At 38.2% G+C, this 20,769-nt stretch overlaps 1 protein-coding gene across 2 annotated transcripts in view; it reads left to right on the top strand.

The window, feature by feature from the left end:
• Nucleotides 1-20,769, top strand: part of LOC127439629 (protein phosphatase Slingshot homolog 1-like) — a 66,805-nt gene that overhangs the window by 20,404 nt on the left and 25,632 nt on the right. Inside the window, exons 1-2 of one of the 2 annotated variants that reach the window (XM_051695848.1) lie at nt 8,976-9,808; nt 17,098-17,198. In XM_051695848.1, coding sequence (XP_051551808.1) covers nt 9,711-9,808; nt 17,098-17,198 — 199 coding nt within the window. In that variant the 5' untranslated portion in view covers nt 8,976-9,710. Of the gene's footprint in view, nt 1-8,975; nt 9,809-17,097; nt 17,199-20,769 lie in introns of those variants that run through there. The other variant, XM_051695847.1, reaches the window with a different exon arrangement.

Raw genomic sequence — 20,769 nt, 5'->3', positions numbered from 1 at the left:
TGTTGTTCCAACCCTCTATAACTTTATTTTTTTCCATGGAACACAAAAGAGGATGTTAGGCAGAATTAATCACCATTCACTTTCATTGGACAGTATGGAAAAAAGATGTTTTTTTTTTTTGCTCTGCTCTTTTTCACTGCACTCCATTGCAGTAACAGCCTTGAGCCTTTTAAAACAGGCAAAGTTTGATAAGGACACTTTTGGTGTGGTCTGGATATATAAACAGACCCGAACAGGGAAATTGAAACCCCCAAACTTCACCCTTATCATATTTACAAGCCCTTTTATAACTGTAACCCTAAACTTAACCATTGCGAGATGCACACAGGAATGTTTGCCGTACCGGCCAAAATCTTTTCCCGTGAAATCAACCAGGTGGCACAGCAATGAGCCAGCTAGTGAGTTGTGTTTATGTTTGGGTGTACTTGACGTGTGTAGACGTCTCTGATCCGTAGAAGAACATTTTAGTTAAACTGTTGCATTTTTGTTATGAAAATTGGTTTTCAGTATTTTGCACAGAATTCAGCCACCCCTCCCCCCTTAATAATAATAATATAATTATAATATTATTAATATATTTGTAACATTTTAATGTTGATGTTTATTTGATTACAAAAAGCTGTATTGCAACATTTTATCCTAAATTTCAGTGATGTATCACGATTCTTTCTCAAACAATTCTGTATCGATTCTCAAAAGAATCAGAATCGATTCTAAGATCTGTTTAAACCACGACAGCACAGTAGGGTGCGCCAGAGACAGATATAGAAACAAAGATGCGCGTTGAGCGCATTAACTAAAGTCAAGCGCACAAACACACCTGTTTGCAGACTAGGTGTATTAAACACATGACCATTTGTGAACTAATGAAACTACGATCCCGAAATTCACAAACCCACACACACAGCAATGGGAGAGTTTATTCGTTATAACATGCCATTAAACAACAGGAAAGACAAGCTCGCACCCATTATTGCACTGATTTGCACAGAACGGGGAAAACACAGCAGAAAATAATGATGAGGCAGCGGTTCATGAGACGTGGGTGATGTTTTCATTTATTATTATTTTTTTTTCCTATGCCTTTCTTTACTCTTGCGCGCTCTCCATTTAATTGGCTTTTCCATATGTCAGTCGCTCGCTTGTCCAGACAGTTTGCACACCTGATGATAAGGGTTTGAAATCCATCGTTGCGTTTGCGACGGAGTCGTGAGATCTTCTACTCGCAGAGAAAATAGTTGGAATATATAAAGACATATCTTTCATTCTGGACCAGCAACTTCCAGTTGTGGCATATAGTTAAAAATTAAAATGAATAGGCATGGCATAGATTAGAATGCAATGCTTTAAACAAAATAATAATAATAAAATCAGTTGAACTATAGTATTCAGTGTGTTTTGATAGAGAACCATTTTTTTTTTTTTCTTGTGCTTTTAAGAGATTTTTTTTATAAGGTTCTAAAGAAAGAAACTGAAATTGTGATACTCTTCTAAACTACAGGTGCATCTCAATAAATTAGAATGTCGTGGAAAAGTTCATTTATTTCAGTAATTCAACTCAAATTGTGAAACTAGTGTATTAAATAAATTCAATGCACACAGACTGAAGTAGTTTAAGTCTTTGGTTCTTTTAATTGTAATGATTTTGGCTCACATTTAACAAAAACCCACCAATTCACTATCTCAAGAAATTAGAATATGGTGACATGCCAATCAGCTAATCAACTCAAAACACCTGCAAAGGTTTCCTGAGCCTTCAAAATGGTCTCTCAGTTTGGTTCACTAGGCTACACAATCATGGGGAAGACTGCTGATCTGACAGTTGTCCAGAAGACAATCATTGACACCCTTCACAAGGAGGGTAAGCCACAAACATTCATTGCCAAAGAAGCTGGCTGTTCACAGAGTGCTGTATCCAAGCATGTTAACAGAAAGTTGAGTGGAAGGAAAAAGTGTGGAAGAAAAAGATGCACAACCAACCAAGAGAACCGCAGCCTTATGATTGTCAAGCAAAATCGATTCAAGAATTTGGGTGAACTTCACAAGGAATGGACTGAGGCTGGGGTCAAGGCATCAAGAGCCACCACACACAGACGTGTCAAGGAATTTGGCTACAGTTGTCGTATTCCTCTTGTTAAGCCACTCCTGAACCACAGACAACGTCAGAGGCGTCTTATCTGGGCTAAGGAGAAGAAGAACTGGACTGTTGCCCAGTGGTCCAAAGTCCTCTTTTCAGATGAGAGCAAGTTTTGTATTTCATTTGGAAACCGAGGTCCTAGAGTCTGGAGGAAGGGTGGAGAAGCTCATAGCCCAAGTTGCTTGAAGTCCAGTGTTAAGTTTCCACAGTCTGTGATGATTTGGGGTGCAATGTCATCTGCTGGTGTTGGTCCATTGTGTTTTTTGAAAACCAAAGCCACTGCACCCGTTTACCAAGAAATTTTGGAGCACTTCATGCTTCCTTCTGCTGACCAGCTTTTTAAAGATGCTGATTTCATTTTCCAGCAGGATTTGGCACCTGCCCACACTGCCAAAAGCATCAAAAGTTGGTTAAATGACCATGGTGTTGGTGTGCTTGACTGGCCTGCAAACTCACCAGACCTGAACCCCATAGAGAATCTATGGGGTATTGTCAAGAGGAAAATGAGAAACAAGAGACCAAAAAATGCAGATGAGCTGAAGGCCACTGTCAAAGAAACCTGGGTGCCACAAACTGATCACCTCCATGCCACGCCGAATTGAGGCAGTAATTAAAGCAAAAGGAACCCCTACCAAGTATTGAGTACATATACAGTAAATGAACATACTTTCCAGAAGGCCAACAATTCACTAAAAATGTTTTTTTTATTGGTCTTATGATGTATTCTAATTTTTTGAGATAGTGAATTGGTGGGTTTTTGTTAAATGTGAGCCAAAATCATCAAAATTAAAAGAACCAAAGACTTAAACTACTTCAGTCTGTGTGCACTGAATTTATTTAATACACGAGTTTCACAATTTGAGTTGAATTACTGAAATAAATGAACTTTTCCACGACATTCTAATTTATTGAGATGCACCTGTATATCTTCTAAACCATTTATTTAATCTTATTGATAGTCCATGTTTTGTTCACAGCTCATATTGAATGTAAAGGCCAGTTTATGTAATGACTCGTTCTGATTTTTAAAAACAGCTGTTAAATAAAAAGCTGAAAGGGAAAAATTGAGAGTAAAAAATAAATTTAGAAAGAAGAAATTGGAGGACAAGATGCATCGTGATGCATCGAGAAACGTTTTATAATCGAATCGTTACCCTTTGAATCATAATTTAATTGAATCGTGAGGCCAGTGAAGATTCACACCTCTAGTTTCTACCAGTACTTTGTACTCCAACATAGTATTTCCAATTGCATCAGCATAAGTGAATCAAGGAGCCAGACCAGGGGCGGCACCAGCGAATATTGATTTGGTGCTAAATCATTGACAGAGGGAGCTGAGCTTTGGTCACTAAATACGTGCAAAACCTGGCATGGTCAAGCGATTTTATTAATATCAGTTTGCACGTGGTGACAACAGAAGTGAAATCACTATGCTGCACCCTCAATAAAACAGGCAACACACTTTCAGGGGTGTTTTCAGCTTTTTACAGTACTGTCTGAAGCACAGGTACAGCAAAACAGTGTACCCTTATTGGGGGTGTGGGGACATCCGTTAGGAACTTTTTTCAAAAACGACACCAAAGCATTTAATTCTGGTGACTTTAGGAGTAGCATTTGTACCTTTTCACAAATATATATCTTGCGTAGCAATTAATGTAACAACGGGCTACCAGGCATTGCTAAAAGACTACACAGCACATCCAGCACTAGTTAAAGTTTCTCAAAATCAGCAACCTTTCAAAAACAAATAACAAAAAAACAAATAGCCTGCTGTGGCAGGACCATGGTATTGTGATGGTATCAGATGGCAATACTGCGGTGCATTGATGTACACCATTGCGTTTAAATAATACTCCAATGTACATTTGTTCAAAAGCTAACCAGACGTAGGTAGTACATATTTAACATACTGTATGTTTGAGGAGAATGTGTAGGTTACGTACTGTGCTGACTTCATAGCATCTCTTTTAAAACATAACATTTTCCTACCTAATTTGTCACATACTCTCGACTACGGCAAAGTAGCGATTCTGCCGTAGTAGACCATTATAGTCCAAGTTGGTAGAAGGGCTCTGGTTTTTACAAAGCAGGGTCTGGGGTTGTTAGGTTATGTGGGCTGCTCCATCATTACTGAAAGTTGTTGTGAGACATGCAGTTGGAGTGAGTGCGCTTAATAAATTTTCAACAGTTTCGTTTACCTCCTCATCAGCTCTGTGTATCATGACAGTAAATATTCCACTTGATTGTTTTCTGTTCTATTTATTTCATGTCTGTTTTTACAGAGTGAGAAACGCTCCAAACGATACAGTGCATGAGCTGTCTGAGTGATATGGACCATTTTGCTAAACCGTTTGACTTATTCTTTGACGGAATCGACTCAAATGAGTAATTCATTTGTAAATCGGGCATCACTATTTCTGATTCTAAACAGGCGACAGAAGTAGGGGACACACAACATGATTGCTAAAATATTGTCAGGGAAAATGTTTCTTCATAAAATCTTCATACAGAGGATAATCTGCTGACTGTTACAAACATTTGCTGGGGGAGCTACGGGGGTGCTATGGACTTTCTTGGGGAGGCTGAAGCACACGCTAGCCCCTCCTTTGTGCCACCTCTGAGCCAGACCCACCTGATCATATTCACAAAAATTAAATAATGCTGGATAGGAGATGTATTGCTCAATAAATTAAACTAGGAGAAAAAAGGACTGTGGTTGCAGTATATATATGTGGGCTGTCAGCCAGAAACTGCTGAGGGTGGAAAGTGACCTGCCTGCATGAGCAAGCAACTGGCCTATTGTACATGGCAAATTAAACTCAATAACATGACATTTAAATTTCATTTTAAACTACCAACCACAAAACATTCATGCTGCACAAAGTGCCCTTGTTCACAATATCAATAATTCACAGTACAAATTTAACACTGAAATGACTTTATTAAAAGGAACATTTAAAGATACAATATGAGTAAAATGGGTGTTTTTTTTTTTTTTTTGTTTTTTTTTTGTCTTGTTTGGGATGTCATCCATTTAATTTTAACTTTATAAAACTGTATATCCATTTATTTATGATATTCATTGGTTTTCTAAAGAGCTTACTCCCACTTGTATGTTTACTCTAATTTAATAACATCAATCACTTTGCCAAACTAGAGCAAAGTGCACTTACATGCATTAGAGGAGTACTTGCCTCTACAATGCCAGGGTGAGAGTGTTGTGCAAGGTGGCCAGGGAATTGTTATGCAGTTGCTAAGGTGTTCTGCGTGGATTTTAGTGGGTTGCTGTGTGGTTTCTACGGTGTTCTGGGTGGTTTTCTAGGGTGTTAAGTGTGCAAGTGTGTTCAGGGTGATTGCTTGCTGGCCAAAGTCTCTTTGATATTCAGGTCTCTAGATATAGCTTGGATCGCTCCTTCATTGTAAGTTCCAGGGATTTTGTCATCTATTTTTATCACTCGGTAGGTGAAAATCGTAAGTCAGACTGCTATATGAAAGTAAAGACACACCTGTTCTCAACCAACTGTGTGACTTGAGGTATCATTAATGTCCGTAGCACAAACCATTTAGAACGAGTTACATGCCAAAGTTTAATACTTAAGGTTTGTTCTAAACTCTGAAATACTTGCCTTAGCAAGCATGTGCACAAAATGAATGCAGTAAGTGAAAATGTGTCTTTTGTTTTCTACAGTGTAGTTTAGAATCACTCTGCATAAGGCCATTGTGAGGGGTAATTCATTTGATTAATATAAAGACACAGCAAATATAGGCATGCAGCCAATTGATTTGAGAACACTGATGTCATATGCAATCCATCATTCTCTGTATGACATCTGAGTAAAGCAACTGTGGCATCTTTGTGTACCAGCACAGTCTCAGCGCAGCGGAATAATCCAGACAGCACACCTTACAATGCACACACACACACACACACCTGATCTGCTTAAAGCTCCACATGCAGGCATCCTGAACTGGGACACCTGTCAGCTGGTCTGTAGTCTGCCTGGTAGCATTGCTTTAGTAATGCTGCGTCACATGGGCACGAGCCGAGGATGTGTGCTCCATGACTTAGCATTTCAAATCTTGAGCAAGTGAGCCTAATCTGTATAGGAAACACATCAGTCAACACACTATACAGTACTGTATGTCAGAAGGTTGATCGCACCTACTTATTCTTTATTATGACTATTTTCCACATTTTACAGCACTAGTAAAGTCATTAAAACAATGGAATATTGCAGAATGGAACAATGGCAAAAATGCATTGAGCAAAAAATGTACATCAAATGAAAACTATCTTATATTTAAGCTTCTTTAAAGTAAACACCCTTTGCCTAGATTGTATCTCTGCACACTCTCACTTTTCATGATCCTTCTGAGATACTTGTTAAATAGTATTGGAGTTACATGTTGAACACTTGTTGACTTCTGTTACTTAACTATCAGTAAATAACAGATAAAAGAAATTCATATGCACAATTTTTAAATTTATTGTCAAAGAAATTCATATGTTAAAGAAATTCATATGCACAATTTTTAAATTTATTGTCAAACTTTTCAAGTATAAGCCTTTAGATCAAAGGGTTCTTAAAGATTATGAAAAAACAAATATAGTCATCTGGTCCAATATTACCATACTACTGGAGCACATATGTGTGTCAGGCACCTTTTTAAATCTGCAAGGGCATCATATGTCTCAATATTTTGCAATATTACTAACAATATTTTGGCTCAACAGAATGGCTATTTAAAGAGCCTGACAGAAAATAAAAGAAAGAATCCAAAACAGAAAATATCTCTGCATGACTGCATACACGAGTGATGTAACAAAAAACACAGAAAATTCACAGATGCTGTCCACAGAGTTTAACTTGTATTGAACCCAGAACATTCCTTTAAAACATGTAAAATTTACAGCATTTCATATGCTTGTCTATAAAGGAATCAACCGTGTTTCGATTAGGGATGTCCTGATACCATTTTTTATTTTTTGAGAATGAGTTCCAGTACAGATACTTCATTTTTGGTACACGCCGATACAGAGTCCGATACCTGTTTTCTTTTTTTTTTTCTTTTTTTACATATCAACAGTTTATTTAAATTTTATCATCAAAATGGTGTTTAAATAAATGAATTAATCAAATGAAAATATAACAATTAATTTTCAACATAATATTGTATTTATTTATTTTTTTAATCAAGTTAAGTGCTTATATACAGAACCTTAGAGCACAATCCAAAATACATCAGTGGAGTTATATTTTGTCAAATAAAGTGCTGAATAAAAGAGCATCACAGTTGGTTACTTTTAAGTATAATACAATTACTACTGATTTATTATTATTAGCAGTAGTATTACAGTAAATATTACATAACTTTACTGTGGTGATATATTTCTGTCATACCTTTTCCTATAAATGTAGCTTTTATTTTGAAGTGTTTCTGTGTTGTTTTGAACAAGGAGCTCTGACTTATGACGGCAGCTTCCCACTCTGGAAAAGCCGGTCGCTACGCGACTCACAGTGATTAGTAAATTGAAAAAGGTTGCTATTTAATTAAATAAGTATGTACTCTGTATGTGCCTCGTGCTACAACATGAATTTGCACTCTGTTTACTGTCATCTGCTACAAACAGAGCACGCAATGCTCATGAGCTTTAAAAGGTATGAGCAGCCAGTGTCAGCACAACACTGTCTCCACACATTCACAAGAACTCACATTTGAATAACATGCAGTCTATATATTTATCTCATTAAATCGCAGCTTTTGTGGTTAAATAATCTCACTTGGATATAACGTGATTTTAATTTGTGCGCTGAATGTTTACGTAATGACATTTGTACATCAGATGGTATCGGTTTTTTGTATCGGAGCATTTTTATGAGAATGAGTACCAGTACATGAGCACAGTATCGGACCCGATACCAGTATCGGTATCGGGACATCCCTAGTATCAGTGATCTTGAACATTTAGAAAGTAACAAATCCAGTGCTTTATAGTGAGTCTCATTCATTTAGTTTTCTTGGTTATTTTAGCCCTCTTCGTCTCTTTCTTTTCATCCTTCCTTCCTTAAATATCTCCCCCTTTCTTTTGAGATTTACCCTAGCTATTTCTGTTCCTTGCTATCTCAGATTACACTTTGTCCTGTTTTAGTGGCTTTAAGATAGAAAGAGTCACCCCTCTTAATCTAAGTACTGCCTCATCATTCGTTTCTGGTTGATTGCATAGCAACATGCTAACACTAAATTCTGTTGAACTCATTTGTCATGTCTCTCGCTTTGAGAAGTGCGATTTGTAGAACGTTCCAAATCTCTTCTACTTTTCTGAGGTTGGAAATGCACTGGAGCGGAATTTTCCTCCACTAAAAACTTTTTCTAGGTCCGGGCCTTTTGTAAAACAATGACGTTACGAAACTGAAAATGTTTTCAACTTAAAACCACACTAATCTGTTTAAGTTATTTTCAGTTTCCTAATGTCATCCTTTTCCAAAATATACGGTTGTGGAGAGTGCTTTCGAAATGTTGTTTTTGGTGGAGAAAAACAGTGTTCAAGTGTAGATGTGAGGTCAAAGCAAAATCAATGTGTTTTCAAATGAAATCAGATTAATGTGAATGTTGCCTTAGAACGCAGCTGTCTGTGTAGGCAGTAGACAGCAAGGCAGCTCACTACATTGGAGTAGAGCCAAAGCACTCTGTACTTAAGTCAAGCTGCAGTGTTGACAGGCAGATACTGGAGTACAGACGGTCAGCCTGACCAGCGAGACAGTGTGCACTTACTGCAGTCTAATTAGGACAGTCATACAGGGAGAGAGTTCCTAATGAGATTTTGAGGAGCCTCCATCGGTACGTCCAGGAGCAGCAGGCACAGAGCCACTGCTGTCCATGCTTAGCCCATGTGAGGCTGGCACTGAGGATTTTGGCATAGATAATTTTAGGGCGTGGCAAGCGTTGAGAAGCTCCTGCTAAGAAGATCAATGTGTTTGTTCCAGCTGTTAACACGCTTCTTTCTGTCATCTGTCTTTCTGGATCTTGTTTCCCCTTGTTTTTTTAACTTTTTTTTTTCTCAGTCTCTCCGCCTCTATCTCTGTCAGCTTTGCTGAAATAAAGCTGTTTCATTCTGCAAAAGGGACACTAGAATATCTGTGGCCTGCAGGGTTAATATAGTTTGGAATTGTTTTTTATTTTATTTATTTTATGATAATAAAACTGGTGGCTTGCTGCATTTCTTGCACTGTCAGAGCTGTTTGGTGTGCTTTAATTTTAGAGGACAGATCGCTTCATACACACACAGTGTGCTTCATCCCTTCCTGGATAACTGCAAAGAGAAGGGAACAGGTTTTTCCTCCTCTGTTTATTGACACTGAGCAAGAGAGAGTGTGCGTCATTACTTGTGGCGACTCAAGCCGCAGTAAAGCACAGCAGGAACTTGCTTGCACACTCTGAGACAACATCAGACCGAGTTACAGGCTGGAGACTCACTACTCCTCTCCTCTGTGTGCTGTGTTCCCTCTTTCATAACTGACCGAAGCATGCTGCTGCAGACTGGGGCGAGGGAGAGCTCCCTGCAGCCAGCAGGATGCATCTGGTTGTGGACTCCTGTCAGGATGTTGTGATGAAGATGCTGCCGTACTTTGTGGAGAATGCATTTGTCACACAGAGACAGATCTACCACATGTGAGTGAATCAATGAATGAATCGGGATGAATTGGTACAAGCCTTAAGTAAAATCAATTTACTGTACTTGCAATGTGCTTACAGTGCAGTTAACTTCTTTTGATTGACTGTGGTGCATGGCGTGTATATAGTATCAAGTAGTACAATATCTTGAGTGATGTTGTAGACATCAACTTAGTCTATGTGCGACCCTGTAATGGGAGCTGGCCATTTAGTATAGGGAATAATTAGGCAGAGACGCTAAAGCATGCCATATACTTGTCTTTAGTATGAAAACTAGTGCTTCTTAGATGAGTATTGTTCTGAGCTGGGGTCCAAATGTCAGAACATCTAGTTAAAGATCTAATTTAAACCTGGAATTAAACAGTCACTTAATATTCTGCACTAATTGTAGGTCACTAATCATATGCCAATTTGCAAATTTGTGACATTGACCATGTTAAAGGGATAGTTCACCCAAAAATGAAAATTCTCTCATTTACTCCCCCTCATGCCATCCCAGATGTGTATGACTTTTTTCTGCTGAACACAAATTATGATTTTTAGAAGAATATCTAAGCTCTGTAGGTCCTCATAATGCAAGTGAATGGGTGCCAAAATTTTGACGCTCCAAAAAGCACATGAAGGCAGTGTGGTGGCGGGTGTGTGGTCGAGCGCCGATGTGTGGAGAGTGAGGCCGGGAAAGCTGAGTGGTTAAGGATTTACACCTGTGCTAACAGCTGTTTGTATTTTCAGTGAGCTGTTGTGGTTAAAAGGGGAGGAGACGGTGCCAGATGAGAGAGTCGTGCTTCAAATGCCTGTGTGTGTGTGTGTGTGTGTGTGTGTGTGTGTGTGTGTGTGTGTGTGTGTGCTGAAAAGCAACAAGCATTTTGTAAATAAAGACTTATTCATTGTCAAGGAGTACGCCGTCTACCGCTTCCTCATTCCCTTGAACGAAGGTTATTTGCTACAGTAACAGGCGCTAAAGGGTATTCGTGTATATCCCTTATGCACACACTTCACCCAGCATGCTGTACCCAAAGCCTCACCTTGAACCAAGCTTTGGTGAATCGAAGTTTGATTACAACCCAAATCCACCAAGGCTTGGTATTTACCTCCTTGGATACGCACTGGTATATGGTTCGTCCCTGCTCAATCGGGGGTGGCTTGTGACACATCGCGGACCCGGATCCATGCCTCCACATCCATCACCGGGCATTGATCCTGGATGTGTCCTGGTTCACTGCAGCGCCATCACACCGGCCCAGACCTTACCCCTACACCTGCGGCCCCTGATTCACCAACCTGGCGGGAAGCGCGACACTCTCTCTCTTGTCTGCCGCTGTCTCCTCCCAACGATTTTCAGATTTTCTTGCTTCCACTGAAGCACAAGATGCACATCCATTCCAGGTCAAGTGCATGCTGTCATTAAACCAAAAGAGGGACATAACAAATACTCAAATTCTGAGATCAATGTTAATTTTTAATTAAACTTGTTTACTCCAATTGTTCAGCTGATCATCTACTTTGCAATTTAAAAAATGTAATTGGACAAATGCAAAATTAAATAATTTTCACTAAAAGTCTCATAGACTTGTGGACCCCATTGTACTGTATGTAATAGGATAATATCGTTAGCAAAAAAAACAACAAATGACAATCCTTTTAAGCACACATCGTAAGTGGAGTACGTAAACGTATCATCTCCTGTTTTTTACCTCTATGTTGGTGTACAGTTGACAAACTGTAGGAAAAATGATAGATCTGCTGTGTTCTTAGAACACTTACCTATTGACTTCAGTAAAATTTCTATGTAGACATGCTTTTTTACACATGAAATATGGACGTTATTGAAACTCATAATTATTATAAGACTATTATTGTTGTCTTTTGATAGAAGTCATGCTCAGCAGCTCACAAACTGTAGGGAAATTATATATTTGCTTTGTTCTTATAATGCTTAAAACCTCTACTTAAGTCTCTTTGTAGGTCTGTAGACATACAAATTTGAAAGGATTAAAATTTTCTTTTGATCGTTGATTCAGTGACTAACTAATTTCACACAAGACACTCATTTGTCACCACCTTCTGGCATCACCAGGAATGTTCACTGAATCATTAAATGGATCTGAATTAATTTTGGTGAACGTAGTCAAAACACTCAAGCCACTTGGATACATTTAAATCCCACAAAGCACAAGCAAAAAGTAAAAATAAAATTGTGTACATGTACAATTGTCATTATTGTAATTGATTAAATTATTTATTCAGGACCAGCTTGTGCTCAGTCTTTTATTGTCATGTGTGAAACAGAAGCAAGTGCTCCAGAAGATGCCCTTTATTTTTGCAGCTAATTTTGCAAAATTTTGCAATTATTTTGCAATACTTGAATCTTTAAAATACTACAAATATTAAAAGTAAATAATGTGTATATATTAATATAATACTTATATCATTCTTGTATATTAATATATACTGTAATATATTAATACTGCACTGTAAGTGGCTCTGTGTGAGCCACTTACTGACAGCTGTCCCCCCAACTTTTAAAATGACTGATACGCCCCTGCGCTGTGTTAAGATGATCAGGTCTCTCAAATAAAAAGGGAAATTTTTGGCACCACAGTGTTTACAGTGTTCATTTTTGGGGAAATCATCCTACGAATGGCTTAGGCCCTACTTGTACAGTATTTGTATTTGCATATTGAGCTAGGATAGTATTTTATCTCTGAAAATATTCCTTACTTGGCCTAAGTTTTGATTTCAGATGTTCTACTGAAAGGCCATTCAACACACACCAGGTACCACATAACCACCTGCAGCCAACTCTAAAGTACACAAGTGAAACTTGGACAAAAACATCTGATAGCGGTTTCTCAAATCTCATGCTCACATCATAATTACACCCTTGGAGATGAATTGGGATGAGTATGTTCTGCTCAGGGCTTGTGCTTTGTCATTTTCAGCTGTGTGTCTCACTTTTGTGACTCAATCCATCAGCCCATCGGTGCTGAGCTGCTACCAACTTTCATATAAATTGCTCAGTGAGAAAAAATAGCAGGGAGAGGAGAAACAAAGGAGAGGAGGATGGAAACAAAAGGCTCTGTGATCCGCTAACACCCTCAAGGTTTTTGGAGGGAGGGTGAGAAAGTTGAAGAGGGGAATAAGAGAAAAAGAGGACAACGTAGGAGAGAAAGAAAGAGAGGGGTGGTCAGGGCCACAAAGCAAGTTTTGTTGCCAGTTGCTTATCATGTGATGGTAGAGGGTGAGAGAGAAATGTGACCCTCGAAATATTTTGGCTGCCTAACCCCTGATGGTTTTGAGTAGCCACTCCTTAAAATCCACCCCGATCTTTCTGAAAAAACGTGTGTGTGTGTCTCTCTCTCTCTCTCTCTCTCTCTCTCTATATATATATACAGGTGCATCTCAATAAATTAGAATGTCGTGGAAAAGTTCATTTATTTCAGTAATTCAACTCAAATTGTGAAACTTGTGTATTACATAAATTCAATGCACACAGACTGAAGTAGTTTAAGTCTTTGGTTCTTTTAATTGTGATGATTTTGGCTCACATTTAACAAAAACCCACCAATTCACTATCTCAAAAAATTAGAATACATCATACGACCAATAAAAAAAACATTTTTAGTGAATTGTTGGCCTTCTGGAAAGTATGTTCATTTACTGTATATGTACTCAATACTTGGTAGGGGCTCCTTTTGCTTTAATTACTGCCTCAATTCGGCGTCGCATGGAGGTGATCAGTTTGTGGCACTGCTGAGGTGGTATGGAAGCCCAGGTTTCTTTGACAGTGGCCTTCAGCTCATCTGCATTTTTTGGTCTCTTGTTTCTCATTTTCCTCTTGACAATACCCCATAGATTCTCTATGGGGTTCAGGTCTGGTGAGTTTGCTGGCCAGTCAAGCACACCAACACCATGGTCATTTAACCAACTTTTGGTGCTTTTGGCAGTGTGGGCAGGTGCCAAACCTGCTGGAAAATGAAATCAGCATCTTTAAAAAGCTGGTCAGCAGAAGGAAGCATGAAGTGCTCCAAAAGTTCTTGGTAAACGGGTGCAGTGACTTTGGTTTTCAAAAAACACAATGGACCAACACCAGCAGATGACATTGCACCCCAAATCATCACAGACTGTGGAAACTTAACACTGGACTTCAAGCAACTTGGGCTATGAGCTTCTCCACCCTTCCTCCAGACTCTAGGACCTTGGTTTCCAAATGAAATACAAAACTTGCTCTCATCTGAAAAGAGGACTTTTGAACACTGGGCAACAGTCCAGTTCTTCTTCTCCTTAGCCCAGGTAAGATGCCTCTGACGTTGTCTGTGGTTCAGGAGCGGCTTAACAAGAGGAATACGACAACTGTAGCCAAATTCCTTGACATGTCTGTGTGTGGTGGCTCTTGATGCCTTGACCCCAGCCTCAGTCCATTCCTTGTGAAGTTCACCCAAATTCTTGAATCGATTTTGCTTGACAGTCATAAGGCTGCAGTTCTCTCGGTTGGTTGTGCATCTTTTTCTTCAACACTTTTTCCTTCCACTCAACTTTCTGTTAACATGCTTGGATACAGCACTCTGTGAACAGCCAGCTTCTTTGGCAATGAATGTTTGTGGCTTACCCTCCTTGTGAAGGGTGTCAATGATTGTCTTCTGGACAACTGTCAGATCAGCAGTCTTCCCCATGATTGTGTAGCCTAGTGAACCAAACTGAGAGACCATTTTGAAGGCTCAGGAAACCTTTGCAGGTGTTTTGAGTTGATTAGCTGATTGGCATGTCACCATATTCTAATTTTTTGAGAGTGAATTGGTGGGTTTTTGTTAAATGTGAGCCAAAATCATCACAATTAAAAGAACCAAAGACTTAAACTACTTCAGTCTGTGTGCATTGAATTTATGTAATACACAAGTTTCACAATTTGAGTTGAATTACTGAAATAAATGAACTTTTCCACGACATTCTAATTTATTGAGATGCACCTGTATATATATAGACACACACACACACACACGAGGATATATACATATGTTTATATACAGTATACTGCATATAATTCTGCATTTGGCAGATATTCAGTGGGTTCAGTGCAAGTTAAGCTCAATCTACAGCATTTGTGGCATAATGTTGATTACCACAAAATTTAATTTAGACTTGCCCCTCCTTTTCTTTAAAAAAAGCAAAAATCATTTTGCCACAGACTCTGTATTTTAGGTGATAGGGTGGTCATTAATATAGGGGATAAATACATTTAAAAAAATTGGGTCCTAGCTAGTGTTATGATCGGCAGGCAGGTCATCCTTAGGGGATGGAAGTCAGCTGGAGTGCCCTCGTTTCAGGAGTGGTGCATAGAGATGGGCAGGGTGGCGGCATTTGAAGAAATGTTATATAGAAGGCAGGGAAATTTGGATTTATTTAATTAAAAAATGGGGCAGCTCTTTGCCATTTTTGGAAGGCTCTCGGGGAGGGGAAGTGGAGAGAGATGTGTAGTTTTAAATGTGTGTTTTTTTTTATTTTATTATATATATATATATATATATATATATATATATATATATATATATATATATATATATATATATATATATAAAATATAAAATTATTATTATTTTTATTTTATTATTTTTATTTAATTATTTTTTTTAAAAAAAAATTTTTTTTTTTTTTTGTGTATTCTCAAGTTGGACCACAGGGATATTTGTTGGGGGTCAGGATGGGGTTGGGGATTGGGAGGGGGAAAGGGAATAATGGGGGTTAAAAGTTGATTCGATGTATATTTGTTTGCTTTTCTTTCATTTGTTTGAATCAATAAAAAGTGTTAATCGAGAAAAAAAAATCGAGGTTACAGTGAGGCACTTACAATGGAAGTGAATGGGAGCCAATTTTTGAACATTAAAATACTCATTGTTTAAAAATATATCCACAAGACATAAACAATATGTGTGTTAACATGATTTTAGTGCGATAAAATCGCTTGCTAACCTTTTCTGTGTAAAGTTATAGCCTTTTTAAAATGATGCAGCACATAGTATAAACTATGGTGACTTAGTTTGTTTAGGAGAAAAGTTTGCTTTTTTCCATTGTAAAAATTAGGCTTTAGAGTTCATTCACAATATACTTTTTTATCAGCATGTGTGCTCTAGGGGAATCGAACCCATGATCTTTTTTGTTGCTAGCACCAGGAACAATTTACAGTTCTGTTGTTTACCTTTTCAGGTAAATCGATTGATTTAAAATTGTTTTGTTGCATGTGTATTAGAAAAAGATTTTTGCTTTTCAAATGAACCACAGGGCCAATAGATTAAAAAGGCAAACATTATAACTTTTTATCAGGCTGGATAAACTTATGAAAAACTGTCAGCTCTACATCTGCTAGTCTCATTGCAGCTTGTGCCTTATATATATTTAGTCTGCAGGTTATGGGGAGTTAATAGTGGCCAGTACAAAGGTACTAATACGGTACAAATAACTGGCAGTTTTTCACTTTCTCATTGTTTTTAAGTATACATACATACAAAAACCAAGGGCAGGTAGGGGCCATAATTACATGCACACGCAAGAATACTTAAGATTGATTAAACTGCCAAACTCCAACAGTATGATGATAGTCAAGAGTGTTTTCATGACAGCTCAATTTCTTCACAATACTGAGCACATTTCTCACCTGACCAGCTAGCTGTCTTTCCCAGCACTGAGTTTCCATTAAGACTTAATTGTGCCACAGTGCATTAGAATAATAGTGAGCCTCAGGTGGTTCACATTTCTCTAAACGTGTTAAATACCATGTCAGGTTAATTGCTGCCCAAATTTCGATCACAAACCTACAGCAGCTGTCGTGAGCATATGGGTGAATGCTGGTGAGATGTGTTGTATAACATGCAAATTTCAACCCCATTGGATTAAAGTTGTCTGCAATCATAGGCCATTCATTAGATGCTTTGTTCTTCTACAGAGAGTGGCTGTAAAAAAATGTTTTAAATTGTGGTACACTGACTTTTTTTTAATGCTGAAATGGGCTGATATGTGGGATTCCTTTCAAGAGGGTTTGGAACAGGTTAAATCAGTTAACAGAACACAGTGTTTGGACATACGTAGAAACAAACTATGATTGGAGGAGGTAAAGCCCCACATTGCTCTTTCTCTAAGCAAATCCATTGAAAATGAATCCAGCAAAGTGACAGAACTTTACTCTAATTTCTTTTGGTGAAGTGCATTGACTGAATTATGTTACCATGTTTTGATAGTTGCATTTGTTGTTTAATTTTGTCCACTTTACCTTCTTTTTTTTCTTTCTTTTGCAGTTTAAGTGAGAGTTTCTTCATGGTGAAAGGGGCAGCTCTCTTTTTGCAGCAGGGCAGTTGTCCACAGGGTCAGAGAGGTCATCTACACCACAAACATGCAGGTGAGTCCATGCTTGCTCTTTTAAAGGATGGAAAGCATTCTATAGAATCTCATCACAGATTACATTAAATCTCAGCAAATGACATTATGGCGTTTGTCATGCCTTAAAGTAAAATAGAGTAGTTCACCCGAAAATGAAAATTCTCTCATCAATTACTCACACTCATGCTGTTCCAAACTGGTATGACTTTCTTCCTTCTGTTGAACACAAAGATATTTTGAAAAATGTATGAGATGTTTTACATTTTTTCGATACAATGCAAGTCAGTGGGGATCAAAACATTCAAGCTCCAAAAAGCATATAAAGGTAGCGTAAAGGTAATCAATTTGTATATTCCACGTCTTCTGAAGCTACACAATAGCTTTTGGTGAGAACAGACCGAAATTTGAATTTAAGTAATTATTCTCAAAAATCTTGACATTGCACTAAGCTTGGGATCGGTGCCTTTTTCATACATCGATAATCAGAACATTTTCCAGATGATTATCGATCTATATTGGCAAGGCTACTCCTTGCACAATAGTTTTTGTCTCTTTGTACATATTTCTTTGTCCATACTGGGTATCTTAAAGGGGGGTCGCACACCGGACATGTCTGGCATAGTTACATAGTTTTCCACTAAATATTTGACACAAATCATTATCAAAGGACATAGATTATTTACATCTCTGGATAATATATTGTGTATATGAGAGCGGTGTATGCAAAACAAAATGAGCAGAGGGCAAACATGGAGCAATGAGGAGGTAAAGTTCCTTATTAACATTTGGTCTGACGAGCATATTTCCAGTATACTGGAAAAAACGCACAAAAATGCTCATGTTCAAAATGTTCAGTGATGGGTTAAGGGAAAGTGGGTCCAACGAGCACATTTAGCCCAGCAGCCAGCATTGTTTTGGATGTTCAGTGTGTTCCGCCGCAAAATATACGTCATAAAAGCTGTCCAGTCAGGTTGTGACCTTATCCTTTTGCCTTTTGTTTTGTATCTTTAGGATCAGTGTTAAAAATGCCAGTGTGAACGCTAAGCGAACCAGGACTAAATATATCATTTTATTTTTTGGTCCGGACCAAGAGAACCGAACTACAAGTGTGAACACACCCTAACTTTGCAATCTCATCAAAGTCACTTTGTTCATTTTTCAAGAAGAACAAAAACCTTTGTAACTTTTGTGTGTATGGTGACTAGATTCATAACTTTGGACTGCCACCTGCACCGGCACTGCATTAATGCATCCTTCAGTATTAAGTACAGTAAATGTTACATCAACCCCTTGTGGTCTCTTAAAGTTGTTATGCCAGACTACAATAAACGGAAGGCCAACTGACTATGAATATGAAAGCACAAAAATGTCAATCAATAATCGATGTATACATGTTTATGACATTCCTAATCCCCACTGTCCTTGGTGTGTTCAAAAAGCACTTTCACACACCTTCACCCGCTTGATGCATGTGCAAAGCACTGTACGCAAACCTGACACAGTGTTGCCAAGTTTGTGTTTTTTTTTATTTTTTTTTATGCCTAATTGGGCTATTTTGAAAATGCAGACACGAGTTAAATGATAGCTTGTGGGCCAGCTTTTTAATACACTTTTGAAGTTTACCATGGTTGTCAAAAGGTGGATGGTAAACACTAGAAAAAGAAAATGCAACACTTATTGATGTGTAATGATACTGGGATTGAGTACCTGGCAACCGCGTGCAGCATTGAAGAATCGCCCTCTTGACGTCTTTACTGTTTTCCAGTCAGACCGGATGCCAACATTTATTGTAAATAAGGACTTGAATTTTGGTGTGTTTCTCACTCAAACCCGATCGTATCATTTCAGGTGGAGTATACCACCCCAATCGCGTGGATTACTTTTATGCTACCTTTATGTGCTTTTTGAAGCTTGAAAGTTTTGATGCCCATTGACTTGCATTGCATAAAAAAAACAACTCATACATTCTTTAAAATTTCTTCGGTTGTGTTCAGAAGAAGAAGGAAAATCATGTGAGTTTAGAACAGCATAAGAGTAAGTTAATAATGAAAATGTTTAAGTTGGGGTAAACTATTCCTTAAATGTCAGGTTGACTTTGTTTCTCCATAGTGTTTCTGTCTTATGAGAGAAATGCCGAAATTCTGCAACAGATGCTGTGGGGCTGATGGATAGACCCCAGTGCTGGCTAAGCGTGTCCCAGACAAGTGTGTGTGTGGATTAGCCAGATTAGCAGTTTAGCTCAGCATATTGGTACTGTGAGAACAGCACTTCTGTTTAGCTTATGCGGATGGCACACAGAGGGGTGATAGTAAATCCCTCAGTTCCTGACACTATAGGCAATGAGTTAATAAGGAAGCAATATGGTACAAGAGGCTGTGCTATATTTTGAATATAGTCACGGCTAAAGGGCGTTGTTCAGTATGACACATTAAACCATTTGCTTTCATAAAATGGTTACTTACATATTGAAAGTATGAAAGACACAAATTTTCAGTAAAACATTATTTTACTAAGTTAATTAATTAATCTCCATTCTTCCACTAGAACATATTGCCCTGACTAGGTAAACAGACTGTTACTGTATTGTGTATTTTAACATGGCTGGAATGCAGTTTTGACCAATCAGCATCCAGGACCAGAACAATGCATTTTATTATAGTCTACATAGCCCTTATTTGTTGAGTATGAAAACCATAAAAAAAAGCATTATTATTATTTTGTTCATTGACCTTTTGCCTTTAAATTAAAGCACAGTTGAGATCAGACAGGAAAGTAAAGTAGAGGAAAAGAGAGAGGGGGGTTGGGATCAAGACAAGGCTGGATTCAAACATTTGTTTCTGTAAACACAACAGTTCTGTATTTGAAGCCTCTGCCCAGAAAAAAACTAAAAACAATATTTAGTCTGTTTCTAACATCTAAAGACCATAATTGATTTTCTTCCTTTTATCTGGTACGTTTAGGCAATCTAGGAATGTCTGTCTGCAGTCACAACACCAAAACTCACAAATTCACAACAACAGATGTCCTTGCCGCCATTCATCCAGCACCTTCTAACACGTGTGACACACTGAATTTGTTAAACATGCTAATTTTGAAAGACATGTTTACTGCAAAACAGAAGGGTGTATGTTGCTCTGGGTGGTATTTGTCTGTTATGAGAGAAACTAAACTCCACGCAGACGCAACAAGCCCTCAGGGTTTCTGGACTCTCGCCACATTTTCAGACAGCTTTTCATATGACAGCAGGTTTAGACTGATTTTTGTTTTTCCTGTTATAAACATCTCACATTATCCAATGTTATCGAGCGTCTGTTTTGTCAGTTGTCTAATATTATGCTGTCACCTCATTTCATGATGGGATATAGGGTTTCAATTTGATGTGTCAAGTTACACGTGGGCGAGTTAACACAGGTTTGACGAGTGCCTTTGTTTTTAAGTTGAGTCTTGCTGTAGGGCAGATGGAGTTTAAAACGGTGTCATGAGCTTCTTTAAGTCAAGTCAACTGTAAGAATGAGCGCTCCTCTACCCGTCAATCACAAGAGGAAAAAGAAAAATGCCTCCTAGAAAGTGACTTCTGCAAACAGTTCTGC

This window comes from Myxocyprinus asiaticus, chromosome 4 (assembly GCF_019703515.2).
Source record: "Myxocyprinus asiaticus isolate MX2 ecotype Aquarium Trade chromosome 4, UBuf_Myxa_2, whole genome shotgun sequence".
NCBI classification, from domain to species: domain Eukaryota; kingdom Metazoa; phylum Chordata; class Actinopteri; order Cypriniformes; family Catostomidae; genus Myxocyprinus; species Myxocyprinus asiaticus.
The sequence above is the reverse complement of the archived record's forward strand: the minus strand, read 5'-3'. Positions and strand labels throughout refer to the sequence as shown.